At 40.7% G+C, this 18,909-nt stretch overlaps 1 protein-coding gene across 1 annotated transcript; it reads left to right on the top strand.

The window, feature by feature from the left end:
* The first annotated feature begins 2,406 nt into the window (after window positions 1–2,406).
* On the top strand, window positions 2,407–17,841 carry racgap1 (Rac GTPase activating protein 1). Its single transcript, XM_037684679.1, has 17 exons — window positions 2,407–2,491; window positions 2,580–2,782; window positions 2,869–3,011; window positions 5,581–5,650; window positions 5,755–5,808; window positions 5,899–5,973; window positions 8,475–8,607; window positions 9,777–9,812; window positions 10,265–10,341; window positions 10,607–10,771; window positions 10,848–10,943; window positions 12,514–12,712; window positions 13,051–13,156; window positions 13,403–13,535; window positions 17,239–17,357; window positions 17,592–17,693; window positions 17,766–17,841. The coding sequence occupies exons 1-17, from the start codon at window positions 2,407–2,409 to the stop codon at window positions 17,839–17,841; spliced, it is 1,872 nt and encodes a 623-aa protein (XP_037540607.1).
* The last annotated feature ends 1,068 nt before the right edge of the window (window positions 17,842–18,909 follow it).

Genomic DNA, 18,909 nt, shown 5'->3' with positions numbered 1-18,909 from the left:
ACACACACAATGACCGTAAATATGTATTAAAACAGTTGGTTTTACTTAAACAGTAATTGATTACAGGTCTTTGCTTCAGACCAGTTTCATTGGCATCACATGCATACTGGTTCTGACTCACTACATCTGAAACATGTTCTATTTAATCCTCTAATTTGCCTACAAACCCCATGCGGAGTCTGGTGATGCTGTCATCTGCTGCAGCGTGCTCAGCAGCGTACTGAGAATCACGTTTGTCTCATTATTCCAGTGTCTTCAGCAGCATTCTGCTGTGGAGCTGCTCAGAATGGGTGTCAGAGTATTTACTGCCTCCTGGGTGGCAGATTGTCTGATAGGCCTCTGTATGCCAAGATAGGGTGCATTGTATCTGGTGTGGTGAACAGCAGGCCTAAGTCATGCCACCAGCAGAGGCTCTCTGACAGCACTGCAGTGATAGCTGCATTAGACAGAGACCTGGTGGCCATCTGTGTGGAATGGTCCTGCAGAAATCATCTTTTCCTGAACATAAAGACCAAAAGGAGGGTTGTTAACTTCAGTAGGTTGTTAACAGCGACAAGTTCTTTTGTGTGTTTCTGAGCAATAATCAGTCTACTTTCTGAGACACCGTAAATGTTTTGTGTGTGACAAAATGCTTTATTTATTTATTTTACCAGTCTCTGCTGGCAGGTGCCATCTATGTGATCTGCTCAGGAAGCACCATGAAGATGAACCAGTGTGAGAGCCTACGTATAGATAATAATAACCAACTGACCAAGGAGTACAGGGTGCAGTGATGGTTATGAATCTTAACACGCCGTGATAGACAGCATCCAACATCTGCAAGCAGCTGGCAGGGGCATTCATGTAAATAAGATAAGATAGAACCTTATTGAAATAATGTCACCATCGTCAATGGCCAGTAGGAACCCAGTTTTACTTTCAGTTTCTTTATCAGGTTTTAGATATGTGGTTTAAAAGAGAGATATCAATCAATCAGTCTGTCTGTCTGTCTGTCTGTCTGTCCATCCGTCCATCCATCTACTGTATTTTGTTAATGACATGCACTGGACTGAATATGTATAAAATGTATAACAACAAAAAATATTAAATCGTGTCATCTGGACCAGTTTCTTTAAGGGAGAAATGTTTCGTCCCCCATCCAGAGGACTTCGTAAGTCTTTGGCCAGATCTGTCCCATAACCTTCATTGCTGTTTCAAGCCAACCTCCTGTGGGAGTCTCATGTGCATCTATTTGCATCAAATCTCATTTGCAAGTGTTAAAAAAACTACTTTTGAGATTCACACAGGAGGTGAAAAACAGCAATGAAGGCCACCTATGGGACAGATCTGGTTGGCAGGTCGTAGACTGAGCAAGTCCTCTGAATGAGGGACGAAACGTACGTTTGCCACTTAAAGAAACTGGTCCAGATGATATGATTTAACCTTTTTTTGTTGTTATCTACCTGGATGATTGAGTTTACAAACATTTTTTGTATAGTTGACAAGCAGACACTGTAAAACTTTAAGCTAAATGTTTAATGTTAATGAATATCAAACGAAAATTACCTTAACTGTTAGTGCTGGGTTATCTACAGCTCTACGGATAAATAGCACTTTTTAGACACAACCACAGCAGCAAAAATAAAGTGCAGTCATATTAATAAACACATAAACCAAGTTATTTGAATTTTCCACTAATAAAATTTCGAAGAAAAACCGTTTAACGTAACTTCCGGCTTTAGTTTGAAATTTTTAAACGGAAGTGTCTCCTTTTTTAATTCTTCCTTCTTGATGTTCTTATTTTATTCAGTTGTAAGATTATATTTTACATTTACCTTCTTAAAACGTGAGCCCCGTGCTTCTTTTTATTTTTTTCATGCCTGTGTTTTGGAAGCTTGTGCAGCGAGTGAGCTGTAGGTAATTTTATTTTGAAAATAAGTAATCGGAAGTTGTTACTGTCCGTTGTCTTGACACATGCGCAGTGTCCTTCGCTCATTGGCTAGCGGCGAAATTTGAAATGAAACGCGCTTAGTGGAGCCGCGTCTACGCAAGGATGAAGACGGAGACTGTATAAAAAACAAAGAGAAAAAGACCGTCGTATAATTAAACATTTCCGGAAAGCTTTATGATACATAATCTCACCAGGTAGGCAGCTAATTTTTGACAACGATGTTTGCTAACATAAAAAACAGTTGACGTAACTGGCGCGCTGCTGTTGTGCTCTAACGTTAGACGATCTGGTTAGCTAATGTTCAAATCAACAAGCTAAGGTTCGCATTTTAGCAAATACAGACGTACTGAATAAACTTTACTGAGAAGAGTACTAGTTTAATTTATTGGCACAAATGAAGTATACACAGCTAAAAAAAAAAGTGTTTTTTAATCTAAATGCTTGTGTTTATTTTTCGGAGGATCTTGTAGGACACCATGGGGACTGAAGTACTAAACCTCCAGAGCTTCTATGAAAAGCTGAGGACACAGGTTGACCTTCTCAATGAGAATATAGAACCCAGTGAGTGGCTTACAATTCATTGTCTCAAAATAAATGTTTTCAAATCTTGTTATAAAGGCTTTAATATGGTTTGAATCCTCTCTTACAGATTTCATTCAGATGGCACAAAACTTTGAAGACTGCCGTCGAAAGTGGCTGAGGACTGAGCAAGAGCTGGGATCTTGCAAGGAGAAGCTCACGAAAGCGGAGATGGAGAGGGGAGCCTTGGATGTCAAACTGAAACATGCTCGCAACCAAGTAGATGTGGAGATCAGGCGCAGACAGAAGGCTGAAGCTGACTATGAGACACTGGTGTGTTCAGTCAAGCGCCAAGCTTCTTTTTATTGGTTATTTTGGTGAGTCTTAATGTGCTCTACTTGCTACTTCTTAAAATACAGGAACGTCAAATTCAGCTGATCCGGGACCTCTTGACCAGTGAAGGATCCAGTAACAGCATCCAGCTGAGCGCAGAACAGCGTTCTGCTTTGGCCTTCCTTAGCGCAAACACTCAGGGGGCAACCAACGTGAATACCAGTCGAAGGTAGGAAACCCCAACTCAAAAACATACCGACATTTCTGAACTATTGAGCACACCTGAATATAAACCGCACCCACTAACTTTAAAAAGAAAAAACATATTTGTACATACAGTTTATAGGCCGTACTTATCTATAAGCCACAGGTGTCTACATTGTAAAATGAGATATTTACACAGAAACATTTTTTAAAACTTTTAATTAAATATGTACTGGTAATATACACAAATACATATAGTAAAGGCTTTTATTCTGAGCAGTGCCTGTAACATGGCTGGTTAAAAATAAAAATAAAATATCGGTACAGTAGCCTACAAGGAAAAGTCATTGAACGCTATCTTCATCTTCCTCCTGTGCACTAAAACCACTACAGTCGTCTTCTTCAGTGTCAGGATTGAACAACCTCAGAATTACTTCATCACACACGTCCTCAGTCTCTTTTGTCGTGGCTCTTAATGTCACTTTTGTCTCGAGGCAAATTTGCACTTGAGCTTGTGCTGTCCTCTTCATCACGCAGCAGTCCAGCCTTTCGAAACCTGTTGGTGATGGTGGATTTTTTTTGTCACTGCTCCACGCTGTCACATCCACTGGCAGGCATGAGCTAAAACTGCTCTTTGCATGCGGCCAGTTTTGAAAAACGATTTCTCGCCGCCAGTCATCCAAGCCTCCCACTGACCTCAGAATGCCACTTTAAATGAACGATTCAGACTGATGTTGAGTGGCTGCAAATACTTTGTTGTGCCCGCAGGGATCACATGTTTCACATGATCACAAGGCATGTTTTGAGCAGCTATGTAAGCGCCCGCGCATGTTTTGGCAGCATGAAGCTCATTAGCTCGTAAAAATCCAGAAACTGGTTGCATCATTGTACAAGCCGCAGTGTTCAAAGCATGCGAAAAAAGTAGCGGCGTATAGTCCAGAAATTACAGTAATCATCTTCTTTCAGCGGCAGCACGGTGGCGCAACTGGTAGAGCTGCTGCCTCTCAGTGAGCAGGTCCCTGGTTCAAACCCCGGTCCAGGGGCCTTTCTGGGTGGAGTTTGCATGTTCTCTCCGTGCATGTGTGGGTTTTCTCCGGGTACTCCAGTTTCCTCCCACAGACCAAAAACATGCATGTTAGGCTGATTGGTAACTCTAAATTGTCCCTAGGTGTGAGTGAGAGAGTGAATGGTTGTTTGTCTCGTGTGTCTCTATGTGGCCCTGTGATGGACTTGCGACCAGTCCAGGGTGTACCCCGCCCCTCGCACAGTGACTGCTGGACATGGGCACCAGCGACCCCCGTGACCCAAAATGGAATAAGCGGGTAAAGAAAATGGATGGATGGATGAATCTTCTTTCAGCTTTTCCCTCTTCAGGGGTCTCCACAGCAAGTCATCCTCTTCCACCTCACTCTGTCCTCACTCCATCTACCTCCATGTGTCCTCTCTAACTGCATCCATATGTCTTCTCTTTGTCTTTTTCCTGGCAGCTGCATTTCTAACATCTTTCTACCAATATACCCACTGTCCCTCCTCTGGACATGTCCAAACCACTGTCCCTCTGGACATGTCCAAACCACTGTCCCTCCTCTGGACATGTCCAAACCACTGTCCCTCCTCTGGACATGTCCAAATCACTGTCCCTCCTCTGGACATGTCCAAACCATCTCAGTCTGGCCTCTCTAACTTTATCTCCCAGTTGTTCAACCTGTGCTGTACCTCTGATGATCTCATTCCTAATCTTATCCATCCTTGTCTCTCCTAAGGAGAACCTCAACATCTTCATTTCTGCCACTTCCAGTTCTGTCTCCTGTCTTTTTGTCCATGTCTCTGTCTCCAGACCATACAACATAGCTGGTCTCACCACTGTCTTGTAAACTTTTCCTTTGACCTTTGCTGACACCTTTTTGTCACAAATCACTCCTGAAACTTTTCTCCATCCACTCCATCCTGCCTGGACTCTCTTCTTCACTTCTTTACCACACAGTGGACCCCAAGTCCTTGAAGTCCTGCACCTTTGTGACCTGTGCTCCTTGTAGCCTCACTGTTCCACCTGTCTCTCTAATTACTGTTGCTGTAGTAGTCCAGTCATCTGGAAGCTCTTTCTTACCACCCAGAGCCTTGAACTCCTCTCTGAACTCCTCACAACATTCTTCCTTCCTCAACTCCGTTTCTTCCTACATTCTTGATGTTCCTCTTCTCCATCTGTCTCCTGAGATATTTCCCTCCTCGTGGTCTTCGACTACTGTCTCACAATTCCTGCCAGCACCCTGTTTGTCAACAGCACCAGTGGCGGTCGTTGTTAACCCGGGCCTCGACCGGTCCGGCTTCACTTTGATGAACTCGCGCATTAGTTTTGGCTGAAGTGTTTTATGTCGGGTGCCTTCCTGACACAACTCTCACCATTTACTCAGGTTTGAGACCAGAACCAGAGACTGGCTTGTGCTCTCGAGTTGCTGGTTTAACTCAAAACCATAATACAAATATTTTTCTACGTGTTTAACCTTTTTAAGTTGTTGCTAACAGGGTGTATCTGAAAATGTGTGTGAATGAACTTTATTCTAACATTTTATTTGTTTTGTTTTTGCTCCTGACAGACTGATGACAATTGATGAGTCTGCCTCCATCTTGTCAGATATCAGCTATGACAAAACGGATGACTCTCTTGTAAGTGCTTCCCATTTCAACATTTTTGGGGACTAAAGTAAGATTGATGTACTTTTTAAAATGCATTTTAAAGATCTGGTTCTGGTGGTTTTGACCTCTGACAGGACTGGGACTCCTCCAATGTGCGGACCGTGAAACTCAAAAAACGAGAAAAAAGGGTTTGTTAATGTGCACAACATTTTGTAAGAACAGACAAGCGAAGAAATGACTTGATGTTCATTAGAGGTCATTGCTTTTGCCCATTTCAGCGCTCCTCAAGATATGCTGACGGTCCTCCAGCTCCTTCTAAAAGATCTCGATCAACCGGCAGAACTTCAGAAAAGGTGGTTAATTTGGCTCAATCTTCATTTTCTCATCACATTTATATTTTTTAATGTATGTCATTATTCAAAGGGCCCACAATGTCTCAAATTTTAAGCAGTTTAGGTGTAGCAAAATCTTTGTTTACTGCCACACGCTGAATCATTAGATGTATCTGTACAACTGATTAGCCTTTAGAGGCTAAACAAATTAGTGGTAGTAGCTGAGAGTCATTCACATCTCATACTTAAAGAGCTAACTAATCATCTGAGATCTGTTAAAACTTTGCCTGCAAGTCTTCTGTTAACAAAATGACTCCTGGACCTTCTGACAGGTTTTAACGAACCTCAGAATGTACCGTATGTTCTGCCGTACATGTTGCACCGCCCTGTAAGTCCGATCAGTCCAAATATGTCTAATAAAGTGGAAAAATCCATAAATATGTCGCTTCGCCGTATATGTTGCATCTATTATGTGTCACCGCTGACGCGTCGCGTTTTACGCATCACGTTACTACTACACCACTGACAACCTGGAAATGTGGGCCGGTGTTGTACCAAAAATCGATTGGCTGCCAAACGGCATCCGCTGGGGCGTGCACGGGAGGACCTTAACAAGAGTTTAACAAGATTAACACTTAAAAACATTTATTTGTTTGCTCGAAATTATAGTAAAGGTGTGTCTCAGTTGAACTTTTCTTTAATAAATGCACTTTGATGATCAAATCAGCTGCATTTTCAAAAGTCGATACGAGGAAGTAAGCGCATGCACGCGACAAGTCTGTGCAAATTTAACAAGATAGCCACCTAAAAATAATTATTTGTTTGCTCGAAATTATAATAAAGATGTTTCTCAGTTTAACTTTTACTTAATAAATGCAGTTTAATGGTCAAATTAGCTGCATTTCGTTGGGGCGGTGCAGCGAAATGAAGCTAGTTTGACGGTTGCTCCAAGCAGTGAACAGAATGAGGGTGGGGTGTATGGCAAGCCGATTGTGTCATTAATAGCTGGTGGAGAGTCTCAGTCATCCAGGACATGGCAAATTCAAAAAAGTTCAAGAAAAAAATAATAAAGTATGATAAATAAAGTCCAGTTGTTTTTGTTTTGAACTTTTTTGAATTGTAATTATAGCCACGTTTGCCTATTACATCAGCGATCCTCACTTTTTTTTTTCTTTTTTTTTTCAAAATAGCCATATTGACAGATCAAAGTCAAGGGGAGAGTCGCGATATCACCCCAAGTCACTCAAACAAAAGAATAAAATTAAACAACCCCCCCTATGAACAAAAAAGAGACACAGCCAGCACATTATCTGCTTAAACAAAATGTATTTTAGTACTGAGATGACAAGCTGTGGTGCATGTCTGACTTTCTTCATTGTATTTGTAATTTGTAGTTGCAGCCACAGTGAGACATTCAAGATGGGCATGGGTCAGTCGGTTTCTCTGTTTTCATTTGACAGTGTTCGTGGTTGAAAATGTTGACTCACAGGTGTAAAAATTCATCTTTTAGCTATTACCCCAATCCCATGAAGAAAACACAAGTCAACAATAACAATGAATACCAAAGTCCATGCTCAACAAAGAATATGCCGCCTGCCCCCTCATGTAACCATGCCTAGAACCGGCCCTGTAAGATGCTCCTACTTCCTTCACTACAGATGACAGCAGGTTCAGAGACGCGTGCGGCCGGTAGCTGATCCATCTGCGATTAACAGGACAGGGTTTTTTATGTCTTTTTACCCACGGCGGGTCAGTGAACGCGCGCAGCCGGTGATGATTAGCTGATCCATCTGAGATTAACAGCGTTTTTTGTCTTTTGACCGGCGGGTCAGGGGACACATGTGACCGATGATGATCAGCTGATCCATCTGAAGCTTAACAGGACTTTTTTTTTTTACTTCTACTGGCCGGTCGGACCTGCCTCCTCCTCAACAAGTAGATTAACACAATGAGTATCCCTGTATTACATGATACAATGGCATGCCCTACAACTCTGGTGCCATCTAGTGGCTAAAAATGGTAGTGTTAAAAAAAATTTAAGCCAGAATGAATGAAAATGGTCATATTTCAGCCAAAATTTGGTTTATAAATATGGGGGGAAATCCATAAATACGTCGCTTCGGCCTTTAAGTCGCAGGGATGTAAATTATGCAACAACAAAAAAATGCGACTTATACAACAAAAAATACAGTAGTCATTGGATGACAATGTACATGTACAACTGATTAACTTTTAGTCACCCCAAATGACTGCCATCACAGCTCATTGACTTTAGACAACTAATCACCCTTTGTCAATACAAAAGTTGTCTACAGCTCAGTCAGTTTTACAAATATTGAGCAAGAATTTTATGTGATAGCTGCAAATCGACACTGACAGGGTTTGACCAAAACAGCTAAAATCTAGTCTTTTCTCATCATAAGATCTCAGTTTAAAACTCTGGTATGAAAGGCCATTGTGTATTCCTTTAAATGTTGCTAGCCCTTTTATTCTGACTTTTTTATTTTAATTAATGTGTATAGGGAAATGAGACCCTCGTGACAAAGACAACAGTGACTGTTCCTACGAATGGAGGACCTGTTGAGGCCGTTTCCACTATTGAAACGATTCCTTACTGGACTCGCAGCAGGAGAAAGACTGGTACAGTTTCTCTTAGTCTGTGTACATGATATTCTTGTTTTTTAAGAACATTTTACTTTAACACAATACTACTTGTATTATTTTAAAATGATCAATATAGTTAAGGTTTGCAAAATTTGGGCTAGAAATGCTGGTGCTGCTAGGTTTTTGTCCTTTGCTGTGAAGTTGGGTTTACCTTTGTGAAACATATAAATATGTTATATTATGATACATTTTATATTTTTTCTACTCTCACAAGGCAGTAACTGGTTTAACAAGTTAAAATCTCACCATTAAACCTTATCCTTATTGGCCGTGCTACCATAGTATTTGCTACTGCATCTAACCTAAACATAATTTTATTTATTGTTATTCATAATCTATTGTTTTTTTTCCTGCTTGTCTGACTCTGTTAGTGAGAACTAATATTGTATAATATAAGAAAAAAGTGATTTCTAAAAAAAATCTAAGCATTGCTCAAAAACTTGCAAAAATATTTTTAGTTCCTCCACAGATTTTTGTTAACAAAAAACATAATAGAAATCTGAGAGCTTAACTTTTTATTAAGATTAACAAGGTTGAGGCAGGTCCTCTGGACGGATTCTTCTCTGTTGAAACGTTTCGTCTTTGATCCTAAAGAAGTTCACACGATAAAGGAGGAGCATCAGCCTAACGACTGATCGTAAGTTCCCTGATGGCTGTTTACTATTCACAGGAGTGATACTAGCAATAACAGCATTGTAAGAAGGGGACGGTTGAACACGGAGGTCTCCACCCCTGTTTAATGGTGGTTTCTTTTCACAAAGATGGCCTCCTTCACTCCTCTCTCGTCGTTCTTCTCTATCCAGGATGTGCACATCTTCATCCCTGAAATAGTGACCGCTGGCCTGGAGATGAGTGTAGACCGCAGAGTCCTGGCCTGATGATGTTGATCTTCTGTGCTGGTCCATCCTTTTGGCCAGTGGCTGTTTAGTTTCCCCGATGTAAGACTGATCACCCTCCTGACACTGAACAGCATACACAATATTACTCTGTGCCGGGGACTGGATCTTTGTGGTGAACCAGTCTTTTGAACCCATGTAATCTTTTGAATACATGATGTCAAAGACAGGTCCATCATTAAACAGGGCCGGAGGCCTCTGTGTTCAACTGTCCCCCTCTTACAATGCTGTTATTGCTAGTATCACTCAGCCCCCTGTGAATAGTAAACAGCCATCAGAGCATTAATGATCGTTCATTAGGCTGATGGTCCTCCATCATGTGAGCAGCAAGTTCTGAAAGATCCACTATGAGAAGGTGCTGTTTATAAGACTGAGTTCGTTGCAGCTCCTCAGACTGAACAAGTCTTTTGGATAAAAGACGAGACATTTCAACAGAAGAACCCGTCCAGAGGACCTGACTTAACCATTTTAGATATATCTACTTGGATTATTGAGCACGCATCAGGACATTTTTATTAAGATTGGTCAATGGTATTAGTAACTGAAACGATCCTAATTGTAGGTGAACTTTTCCTTAAGCGGAAGTAAAATGCTTTACTTCTGTTTGCCACATTTAGATCAGTATGGTTGATTTAAAAAAGTATTTGTTTGACAAATGGGTTTTATTTACCATCTCCTCTGTTCAGGTGCTATGGAGTGGGACTCTGAATCGGTCCAGTCTCAGGATGTTTTCAAGCCACCTGAAAACCCAGAGGGACAGACGAAAGCTGGGGCCAGCACTCCACAGAGCAAAGGGGGTGTTCGTCTGCACGAGTTCGTCTCCAAAACTGTGAGTGTCTCTGCACTCCATTGTCTGTTGTAAAGAAGCTTTTCAGGTGGTTAGAAGTCTGATCCTGGTTGTCAGCGTTAGTATTTTCTCTGTGACAAAAGTTCATGCTCAATCATCCAGGAAAGAAGATGGACCAAATGTATTTTTAGAAGAAGATCATTCCAAATGTATTGTTTTCCTCTATGAAATTTTTCCAGCTCCACTTTTAAAAATGTCCTTTGCTCGTTTATGATCAGGTTTATTTATTTATTTATTTTTGATCTAGGTAATTAAGCCTGAATCGTGTGTGCCATGTGGAAAGAGGATAAAGTTTGGCAAGATTTCACTGAAATGTCGTGACTGTAAGGTGGTCTCTCACCCTGAATGTCGTGAACGGTGCCCTCTGCCGTGCATCCCCAACCTGGGTGGAACCCCTGTCAGGATCGGGGAGGTATGAGGTCACGTCTGATGCCTCGTCAAGGTTCACGTGGACGTCTGTTTACCTAGTTTCACCTTTGTCTCCTCAGGGTGTCCTTGCAGACTACGTCCCAGACACATCCCCGATGATCCCCCCCCTCGTGGTCCACTGTGTGAACGAGATTGAACAAAGAGGTCTGCACGAGGTGAGTGGTTCTTCTCTGTACTAGAACTGTAGAAATATAAAGAACAGGGAAGCCTCAGGTCGTTTTTATGTCTTCCCTCAAAGTGAGACCAGAGGGTTGTAGTTCCTGTGGAGTTCAATTTAGAACTGTTGTAGAAAAACTCCTCATTTGATTTCTGTGGGGCTTTGCAGCGTTTGTCTTCTTTTTCTTTCTCTTTTTGTTGTTGTGAAAGTTGCTCCTGTCTTCTTAAACTTGACCTCATATTATACTCATTATTATATTTAAATGCTAGTTGTTGGAAAATAATTGCTTTTTTTCAGCTGAAGATAATTTCCTAGTGTTGATGTTGGTTACATGTTATAAAGGTTTTGTCTTTGTAGCTCCTGACCTGATTTATCAAGTTTAGTTTGAAGATGACAAGTTAGAACTGAAGCTTTGTTGGCAGATTGAAGTTTTGTCAGAAATCTTTTTATTCGTTTAGTGATTGTTTAGTCTGTTTGTCAAAGACTGAATAAAATAAAAAAACATGGAGTCTAGATGATTGCGATGTTTTAAACAACGTTTACTTAAAGCAATCTCCTCAAACAGAAACTAAAGGGGTCTGGCTCCAACAAACAAAAGAACCAGCCATGGGACACTTCCCCAAACTTATGATCCACAAAACTAAACCTGGAACCAAAACTGAAAGCACGACTGCTAGTATCTCATATCTACTAATAATTATTTTATTATGCTGCACAAAGCAGCAACATGGCAGAAGGTCTGTAGTCAAAGGAGGAGCGGGAGCACAAAACCAGATCAACAACCAATAAGATGTCGATCTTTGATCCCAGAGGGCGGAGCTTCTTTCTTTAAATGAGCTCTGGAAAGAGAAGATGTGTTTACAATAGCACTTATATTTAGCAAATATTAGATTATGTTTTATCATTTTAAGACATGGAAGTGAAGTCAGCACAATATTTTTGCTTATTTTTCCACATTTCTTTTGATTTTTTTCCTCCCTAATTATTTTCTGTAAACTATTTTACATGTTCAAAATAAATTTAAGTCAAATGAGAAGGAAAGCATAAAAACCTTTATTGTGGTTAAAATGGAAATGTGGTCATTTTTGACTCATTTATCATAAAAGCACAAAGAAAATTTTATTTTTAATAAACTAACATCATAAGTTGTACTTTTATAATTTTGAGTTTTACAATAAAACTGTACAGTGATCCCTCACCTATCGTTGGGGTTACGTTCCAGAGACCCCCGCAGTACGTGAAAATCCATGAAATCGGGGCGTTATAATATTAATATATATTGTTACAGCTTTATAAAGCCTTCCCACGCTCCTACACACCTTTCCCACTCTCTTATAAACACTTCATATGCTCTTAAACACTTGGGCGATGAAGGTGATGATGATGAGATGAATGTACAGGACACACTATAATAAACCCACGGTACAGTGGAGTGAACCATGATATAGCCAGGTATGGCTGTATTGTTTCTTATTAAATTAAACCAGTGTCTCGGTGACAGCTGTCTTGGGTCTCAGTTCGGACCAGTTCTGACCGTGAACAATAATAACGTTGTGTTCCGCCCTCAGGCCGGTTTGTACCGTCTGTCCGGTGCTGATCGCACAGTCAAGGAGCTGAAGGAGAAGTTCCTCCGCAGTAAAACTGTTCCCGTGCTCAGCAAAGTAGACGATATCCACGCAATCACCGGCCTCCTCAAGGACTTCTTGAGGAACCTGAAGGAGCCTCTTCTCACGTTCCACCTGAACCGGGCCTTCATGGAGGCAGCAGGTACATTTGTCTTATTGTGACCGGTCTGAAAGAGAGGGCTTCATAACAACATTATTAGCAAATAAATAACACTTTTTTTGTAGTACTTGAAGCTTCTCACCAGAGAACAGAAATACACCCAACACGCTCGTTAAACACAGCTTCTTAAGTGCTCCTGGTTGTTCTGCGATCTGTTCTGAGGAGTGCAGGAAAGCTCTGGGGAGACGTTATCTGACACATAAAAAGATTGATTTTTTGTTTGTTGCTGGAGTTGGAAACATTTTCCTTTAAGATGTTTAACAATTCTGTTCAGTGTCTTATTGCTTGGCCTGTGAGGAAACTCTTTCTTCTTCCTTCAGAGGTTTCAGATGAGGACAACAGCAAGGCTCTGATGTACCAAACCATCAGCGACTTGCCGCCGCCCAACAGGGACACGCTGGCCTTCTTAGTGCTACACCTGAAGAGGTTGGCAGCCCCGTCGCCTCCAGTGACTAACAGCTGTCCACATGTTTGGATTCACTGACATGCTGCATTAGTCTCACTTTTTATAACCCGCCCACAACTCAGTCAGTTGGGTTGAAGTGATTTAAGTATAATGTATACATATATTTTTAATTGATTTTATTTAGCTTTAAAAGAAAACTCTATAGATTTTGAAAATGTTTCATCTACACAAGTCAGACATAAATCAAGTGTAACGAAATGTTTCAGAGTTGCTGACAGTTTGGACACCAAGATGGACATCAGTAACTTGGCCCGGGTGTTCGGTCCAACTATCGTCGGTCATGCAGTTCCAAACCCAGAGCCCATGACGATCCTGCAGGACACCAAACGACAACCTTTGGTAAGTCCGAGTTCATCACTGGGGGATGGGGGCACCTCACGTCGCTTTGATTGCTGTGAAACAAATATAAAACATATAGCCATAGTTATATTTCAGACCAAAGAGTCTTTCACAATAAAAAAACAGTTTTACACTAAAGTCATAAAGTTCTCTGGGGGTGGATGTTCATGTTACCTGCTTTTTTATTTTTCCTCCACTTTTTGGTCCCGTGATGACGTGAGGTCATCTTGTTCTGTTGTGCCTCCAAAATGTGAAACTTAACGTACTACCTCTATTTTTCTTTTTTTAATGTATGCATTTCATTGACATTTATAGACATACATGTACATCCACTTCAATAATTAGTAAAATATCCATTTAAATGTCTTTTACACAACAAAATAGGGAACACAACATAAACAATAACACAAAGGGAGTGAAAATGTTTTTTGTTACAATCAATGTATCATTCAGAAATGTCTAGGTTTAGATCTGGTCTGTGTGATTTTATATAAACCATTTCTTCCAGTGTAAAGTCAAACGGTCCTTTTTGTCGTTTACTTCTGCTTCTACTTCAGTTATTCTCTCCATCCTGTATGCGTCCGTTCTGACGTCCATCCTATGTTCAGTGTTGGTCTCCAGTGAAAGTCGATGTTCGTGAGGGCTTTTTTGCACGCCACTAATAAAATATTAAACAGATATTTGTCTATCTTAGACCATCTTTCAGGCATTTTGTTTATTAACCTTTATTAAAGCAGGTAAATCCCACTGAGATCACAGATCTCTTTTTGCAAGGGAGGCCTGAAGGCAGACTAACATGCATGTTGTTGGTCTGTGGGAGGAAAGCGGAGTAGGAGAAAACCCACACAAGCACGAGAAGAACATGCAAACTCCACACAGAAAGACCCCAGGTCCAACTGGGGATTGAACCCAGGACCTTCTTGATGTGAGGCAACAGTGCTAACCACTGCACCGTCGTGCTGCTTATGCCTATCTTGTATTGCTTCATGTATCTCCTTCCAATAAGTTTTAATTTACTTGACAGTCCCAAAAATCACGGTAATGATGTGCACTTTTATTTCCACAGTTTCTCCATCAAGCTGGAGCGTTACCTTTATAGTGTGATTTTTGGTAAGGTGTAATAAATAAAGAATCTTATCCATCACCTCTAGTGTTCACTGAGTCTGGACTCAGATCCGTCACAATAAAAGTTGCCGTGCACTTTAGACTTTACTGTGTTGGACTGAAACTTTGACGTTGCTCACTTGATGGTCCTCTCGTTAGCAGCAGCAGCTGACAACCCCTGACCTTTCTGACCGTTTCCTTCTGTTAGTGGAGCAGATACGTGAAATAATCTTTCAAACATGGACACAAGGAGTGGGAGGACATTCTTTCATAAGCCCGTCTAAAGACAGGCGTGTTGTCTCTTTCTGTAAACTTTCTCTGGTCCCACCACAACTTCTGATCATTTAACGAAACTTGATGCATACTGGGTCTGTATCGTCACTAGACAGTGTCACATTCACTTTTAATCACCACGGCTTCAAGGTTAAAACAAGGTCCTTGTCCCGTCCATGACTTCTGATCTGCTCAAGATCATTTAACGAAACCTTAGACACATTCGTACCTCCACTAGACAGCATGCTGCGTAACCTTTTAATCACCCAGCTCTAAGGTCAAGGTCACAAGTCAAGTATAAGTTGCCGTACGCAATAATACCAGTAATGTTAGAAAATCACATTAGCCACTCAAAATTTCAAAATGGCTGGCATTTTTTCAAGAAAGCTGACAAAACGGATATATTTTCAAATAGCATTTCTATACAGTATTTTGAAATTTATGATATCATTATTAATTAATAATAATTAAACAATAATTAATTGATTAATGAGAATGTTTTATGTAGGAAAATGTATAACACAAGCTGAATTACTAATATGATTACTGTATGGAATTTAAAAAATCATAATGGCCACCATTTTTAAGATGGCTGACCAAAGTTTTATATTTTCATGGTACTCTGACATCTTGATAATTATAAGGTACAGTACTGCATACATTTTGATTTATGGTAGAAAAATGGTATTAAAAAAAAAAAGTTCAAAATTACTAATTGGTAAATTTTATGGAACTGAAAAATCTAAATGGCAAAAAATATCGTCTTTAAATTGTACGTTGGCAGCCATCTTGAAATTCTTATTTTTCCATTTATCCAGCTAGACTGAGCCACGAGAACTCATTTTCAAGAGAGACCTGTTTTAGGGAGCAGATGGCGGTTAAGAGCCTTGCTCATGGGCCCAGGGTGGGGCGAATGAGGGTGGGGGCAGGTGTGGGTGCTTCACCTACCCCACCCACATTTTTGATGTTGTCGGTACCGGGGCTTGAACCGGCGATCTTCCGATCACAGGCCCACCTTCTCTAGCCTCTGCGCCACCACTCCCCCCTAATTTAAATGAATAAATGAATGTGTAAGGAAAGTCTGAAAAGTTTTATTCTTTCATCCAGATTTGAAAGATGCTGGAGTTGGTCATTTACGATGAAAATATTTCCAACCACGAGTCTCGGAGGAGTTTTGTGTCAGTCTGCAGACCATCACTGGTCCGTGCTGCACGTCTGCACTCCAGTTCTGTCCTTTACTTCCTCAACAGGACATTAAACATAAAAATATAATCACGTTTTGAATGTGTTCAGATTCTGAATCGTTCACACCTGCACCCCCTTTAGTGACGCCTCACGGGTTTTAAAGATCTCAGAAAGGCTTTGCTGCACCTGTTGTCATTAGAAATGTTGGTGAGAACAAGTGGTGCCAGTATTACAGGACCAGTTTGATGATCATGACCCATCTTCAGATATTTGTGTCCTCGCTGCGCTCTGGTGTTACTTTAATAATTAGGAGTCAGAAATGTCTCTGTCCTCCAGAAACTGTATTTACAACTGGTGCACTGTCACTTTTACCAGTTCCTGTGGGAACTACAGCGCATGCATGATCAAATATAGAGTTCTCCCAGGGGAATACAGACTTCTCTACCTTGCAATGCATTCTGGGATTTCATCCCAATAAAAACATTCCTGCGTCTTTATTTTAGTGCTGTGTGCTGTCGTCACTGTACGTTTCTATACAACGATGACATTAGTTCTGTTCATTTAACCCATCACACCTGGGATACACCCAGGTGGAGCAGTGGGCAGCTACGAGCGCCCGGGGAGCAGTTAGGGATTGGGTGTCTTGCTCAAGGACACCACGACATGTTGGCATGGCAGGGAGTTGAACCTGTGACTTTATGGTCTCAAGTCGGCTGCCCTACCTCTACACCGTGCCGGCCCCTGAATACTTTGATTTTAAATAATTAAAGCGTTTTACATTTATAATATATGATTTTATTAAAGGATAAAACAAACAATTATTCTGTTTTTGTACACAAAGATGTTTGGATGTGGACATGGAGATAACAGAAATACATTCTTTCATATTATTTATTTATAAACATTTATTTAAAACGTACTGGTGGGGTTTAATGTTCAGTGTTTTCCAGAAGTGATCACTTGAACTGTTCAAACCGTCCTCGTGTAAAATGAAACTGTTACAGTTTGTTGAAGTGCTTCAGATGAACGTGGTTCGTTTAGTTTGGTTTAGAAGGCCCTTCAGGTGGGTCAGGGTGAAACGCTAAAGCAAAGTGATCTTTTTGGTGCTCTTTAAAGTTTAATGAACTTGTTTTGTGTCCAGGTGGTGGCAGGTCTGCTGGCTCTGCCGGTGGCATTCTGGGACCAGTACGTGAGGGCGGAGAACTTGGACCATTTGATCATCGAGAATGCAAACTGCTACGCCACCCCTGAGAGAAGTAAATCCACTTTTCCTTTTGTTATCACCCACCATCAAAACACAGTAATGGTTTCTTCATGTCTCTGGCTGTTAGCAAAATCTCTTGATCAAGTAGATGAATTTATATTTATAACCTAATTAATATTTTGTACAGACAAAGACTAACCCTGCTTTAAAGATCAGTGTACAAACAGAGGTCTTGGTGCCACAAATGGATGAGATGTACCGGACCCCTCTCAGGTTTGTCATTCTTTAACTGTTGCAGTGACTTTACTGGGACCTCTGACTACTCCCGAGTTAAACAAGACCCCTTCCTCCAGCTCCCTGTCTCAGCGCATGAAGTCCACTCTGACACCGAGGTAAACACACACACCTCGTCACGTTAACCCTCGGCTGCACTCACTCACTCAATCCTTTCTTTTCCGTCGCAGGTTTGGAAGCAAGAGCAAGTCAGCTGTGGGATTTGCTCATCAAGGAAAGTTCTTTTCTTCACCACTCCTGAAATAATACGGAGCAGCTACACCTTTCCTTTACTTGTACTGCAATATTTAGACAATAAGGATATTCCTCCGTCATATATGACTCAACAAACGATGGATTCTGATGGTTGCAAAGGTGTTTTTTCAACCAAATAGTAAGTTTAGCTTTTTGTGCAGCCCTTTGTGTCTTTAGGTCGATGATTTTTTGCTAACTGCTCAACGTGTCGGTCTGATTTCAGACGATAACACGAGTCTGTCGTGTTTTTAAAGAATTACAGATGTGTACTGTTCAGCTTTGTCCTGCTCATTTGCTTTCACTTCTTCAGCTCGTCACTCACAAGTTGAAGAAAGATTGGCATTTCATTCTAGAGTGTAATTTGTTGTTTTTTTTATGCTTGTATTTGATTTACTTTTTTTACTGCATTTCATTGGGATTGTCTTCATTAGCCAGTGGTTTGTGCTTTAAATGTTTGGAGCCAGCCACCCTCTTCTTGTTTTACCTCGACTACACAACGATCATTACAAGATCTCCAGATGGGCCTTTTTTATGGACGAGCTCTTTGTTTACTCTATGAATATATCTGGCATAAAAGCTACAAAGTTGCTGAGCCAGTCATGATCAGGGGCTTTAATGTCTGCCGTCATGTCATTTCCTCCTCTGGTTCATTCTGTAGGAGGTATTTGATGAGCAGACCCTTAAAAAGACTTCTTTACATTTGCCAGGTCAGTTACTGTGGCATTATCTATCTGTCTAACTCATTTTGTACACAAAACTCGTGTAAATTATAAAATACATTTCTACCATTCACAGCTGTGTTTTCTCAGTTTTATTTATTTGGATCCCTTTAGCCATTGTTGTAACAGTGGCTACTCGTCCTGGTGTCCACATCATACAAAAAAACATTTATTACAAAGACAGTTACACACTTTATATAACATGGGTAATAGCATAATGTGATAATTAATTCATAAATGTATAATTATGACACTTTATGTAATAACATTAGCAGGGCTCTTTTAAAAGCTCTCGCAGTTGTTACATTTAACACAGATGAAGGAAGAAGTTTCAGGTTTTCATTCCTCTAAAAAAAATATC

Source organism: Nematolebias whitei, chromosome 11, assembly GCF_014905685.2.
Source record: "Nematolebias whitei isolate Nwh7 chromosome 11, NemWhi1, whole genome shotgun sequence".
Taxonomy (NCBI): domain Eukaryota; kingdom Metazoa; phylum Chordata; class Actinopteri; order Cyprinodontiformes; family Rivulidae; genus Nematolebias; species Nematolebias whitei.
The sequence above is the reverse complement of the archived record's forward strand: the minus strand, read 5'-3'. Positions and strand labels throughout refer to the sequence as shown.

Coding starts and splice junctions, on each gene's coding strand:
- racgap1 (XM_037684679.1), top strand. CDS start 2,407: ATGGGGACTGAAGTACTAAACCTCCAGAGCTTCTATGAAAAGCTGAGG. Junction 3,012..5,580: donor AACGTGAATACCAGTCGAAG/GTAGGAAACCCC, acceptor TGCTCCTGACAG/ACTGATGACAATTGATGAGT. Junction 8,608..9,776: donor GACTGGTACAGTTTCTCTTA/GTCTGTGTACAT, acceptor CCCTGTGAATAG/TAAACAGCCATCAGAGCATT.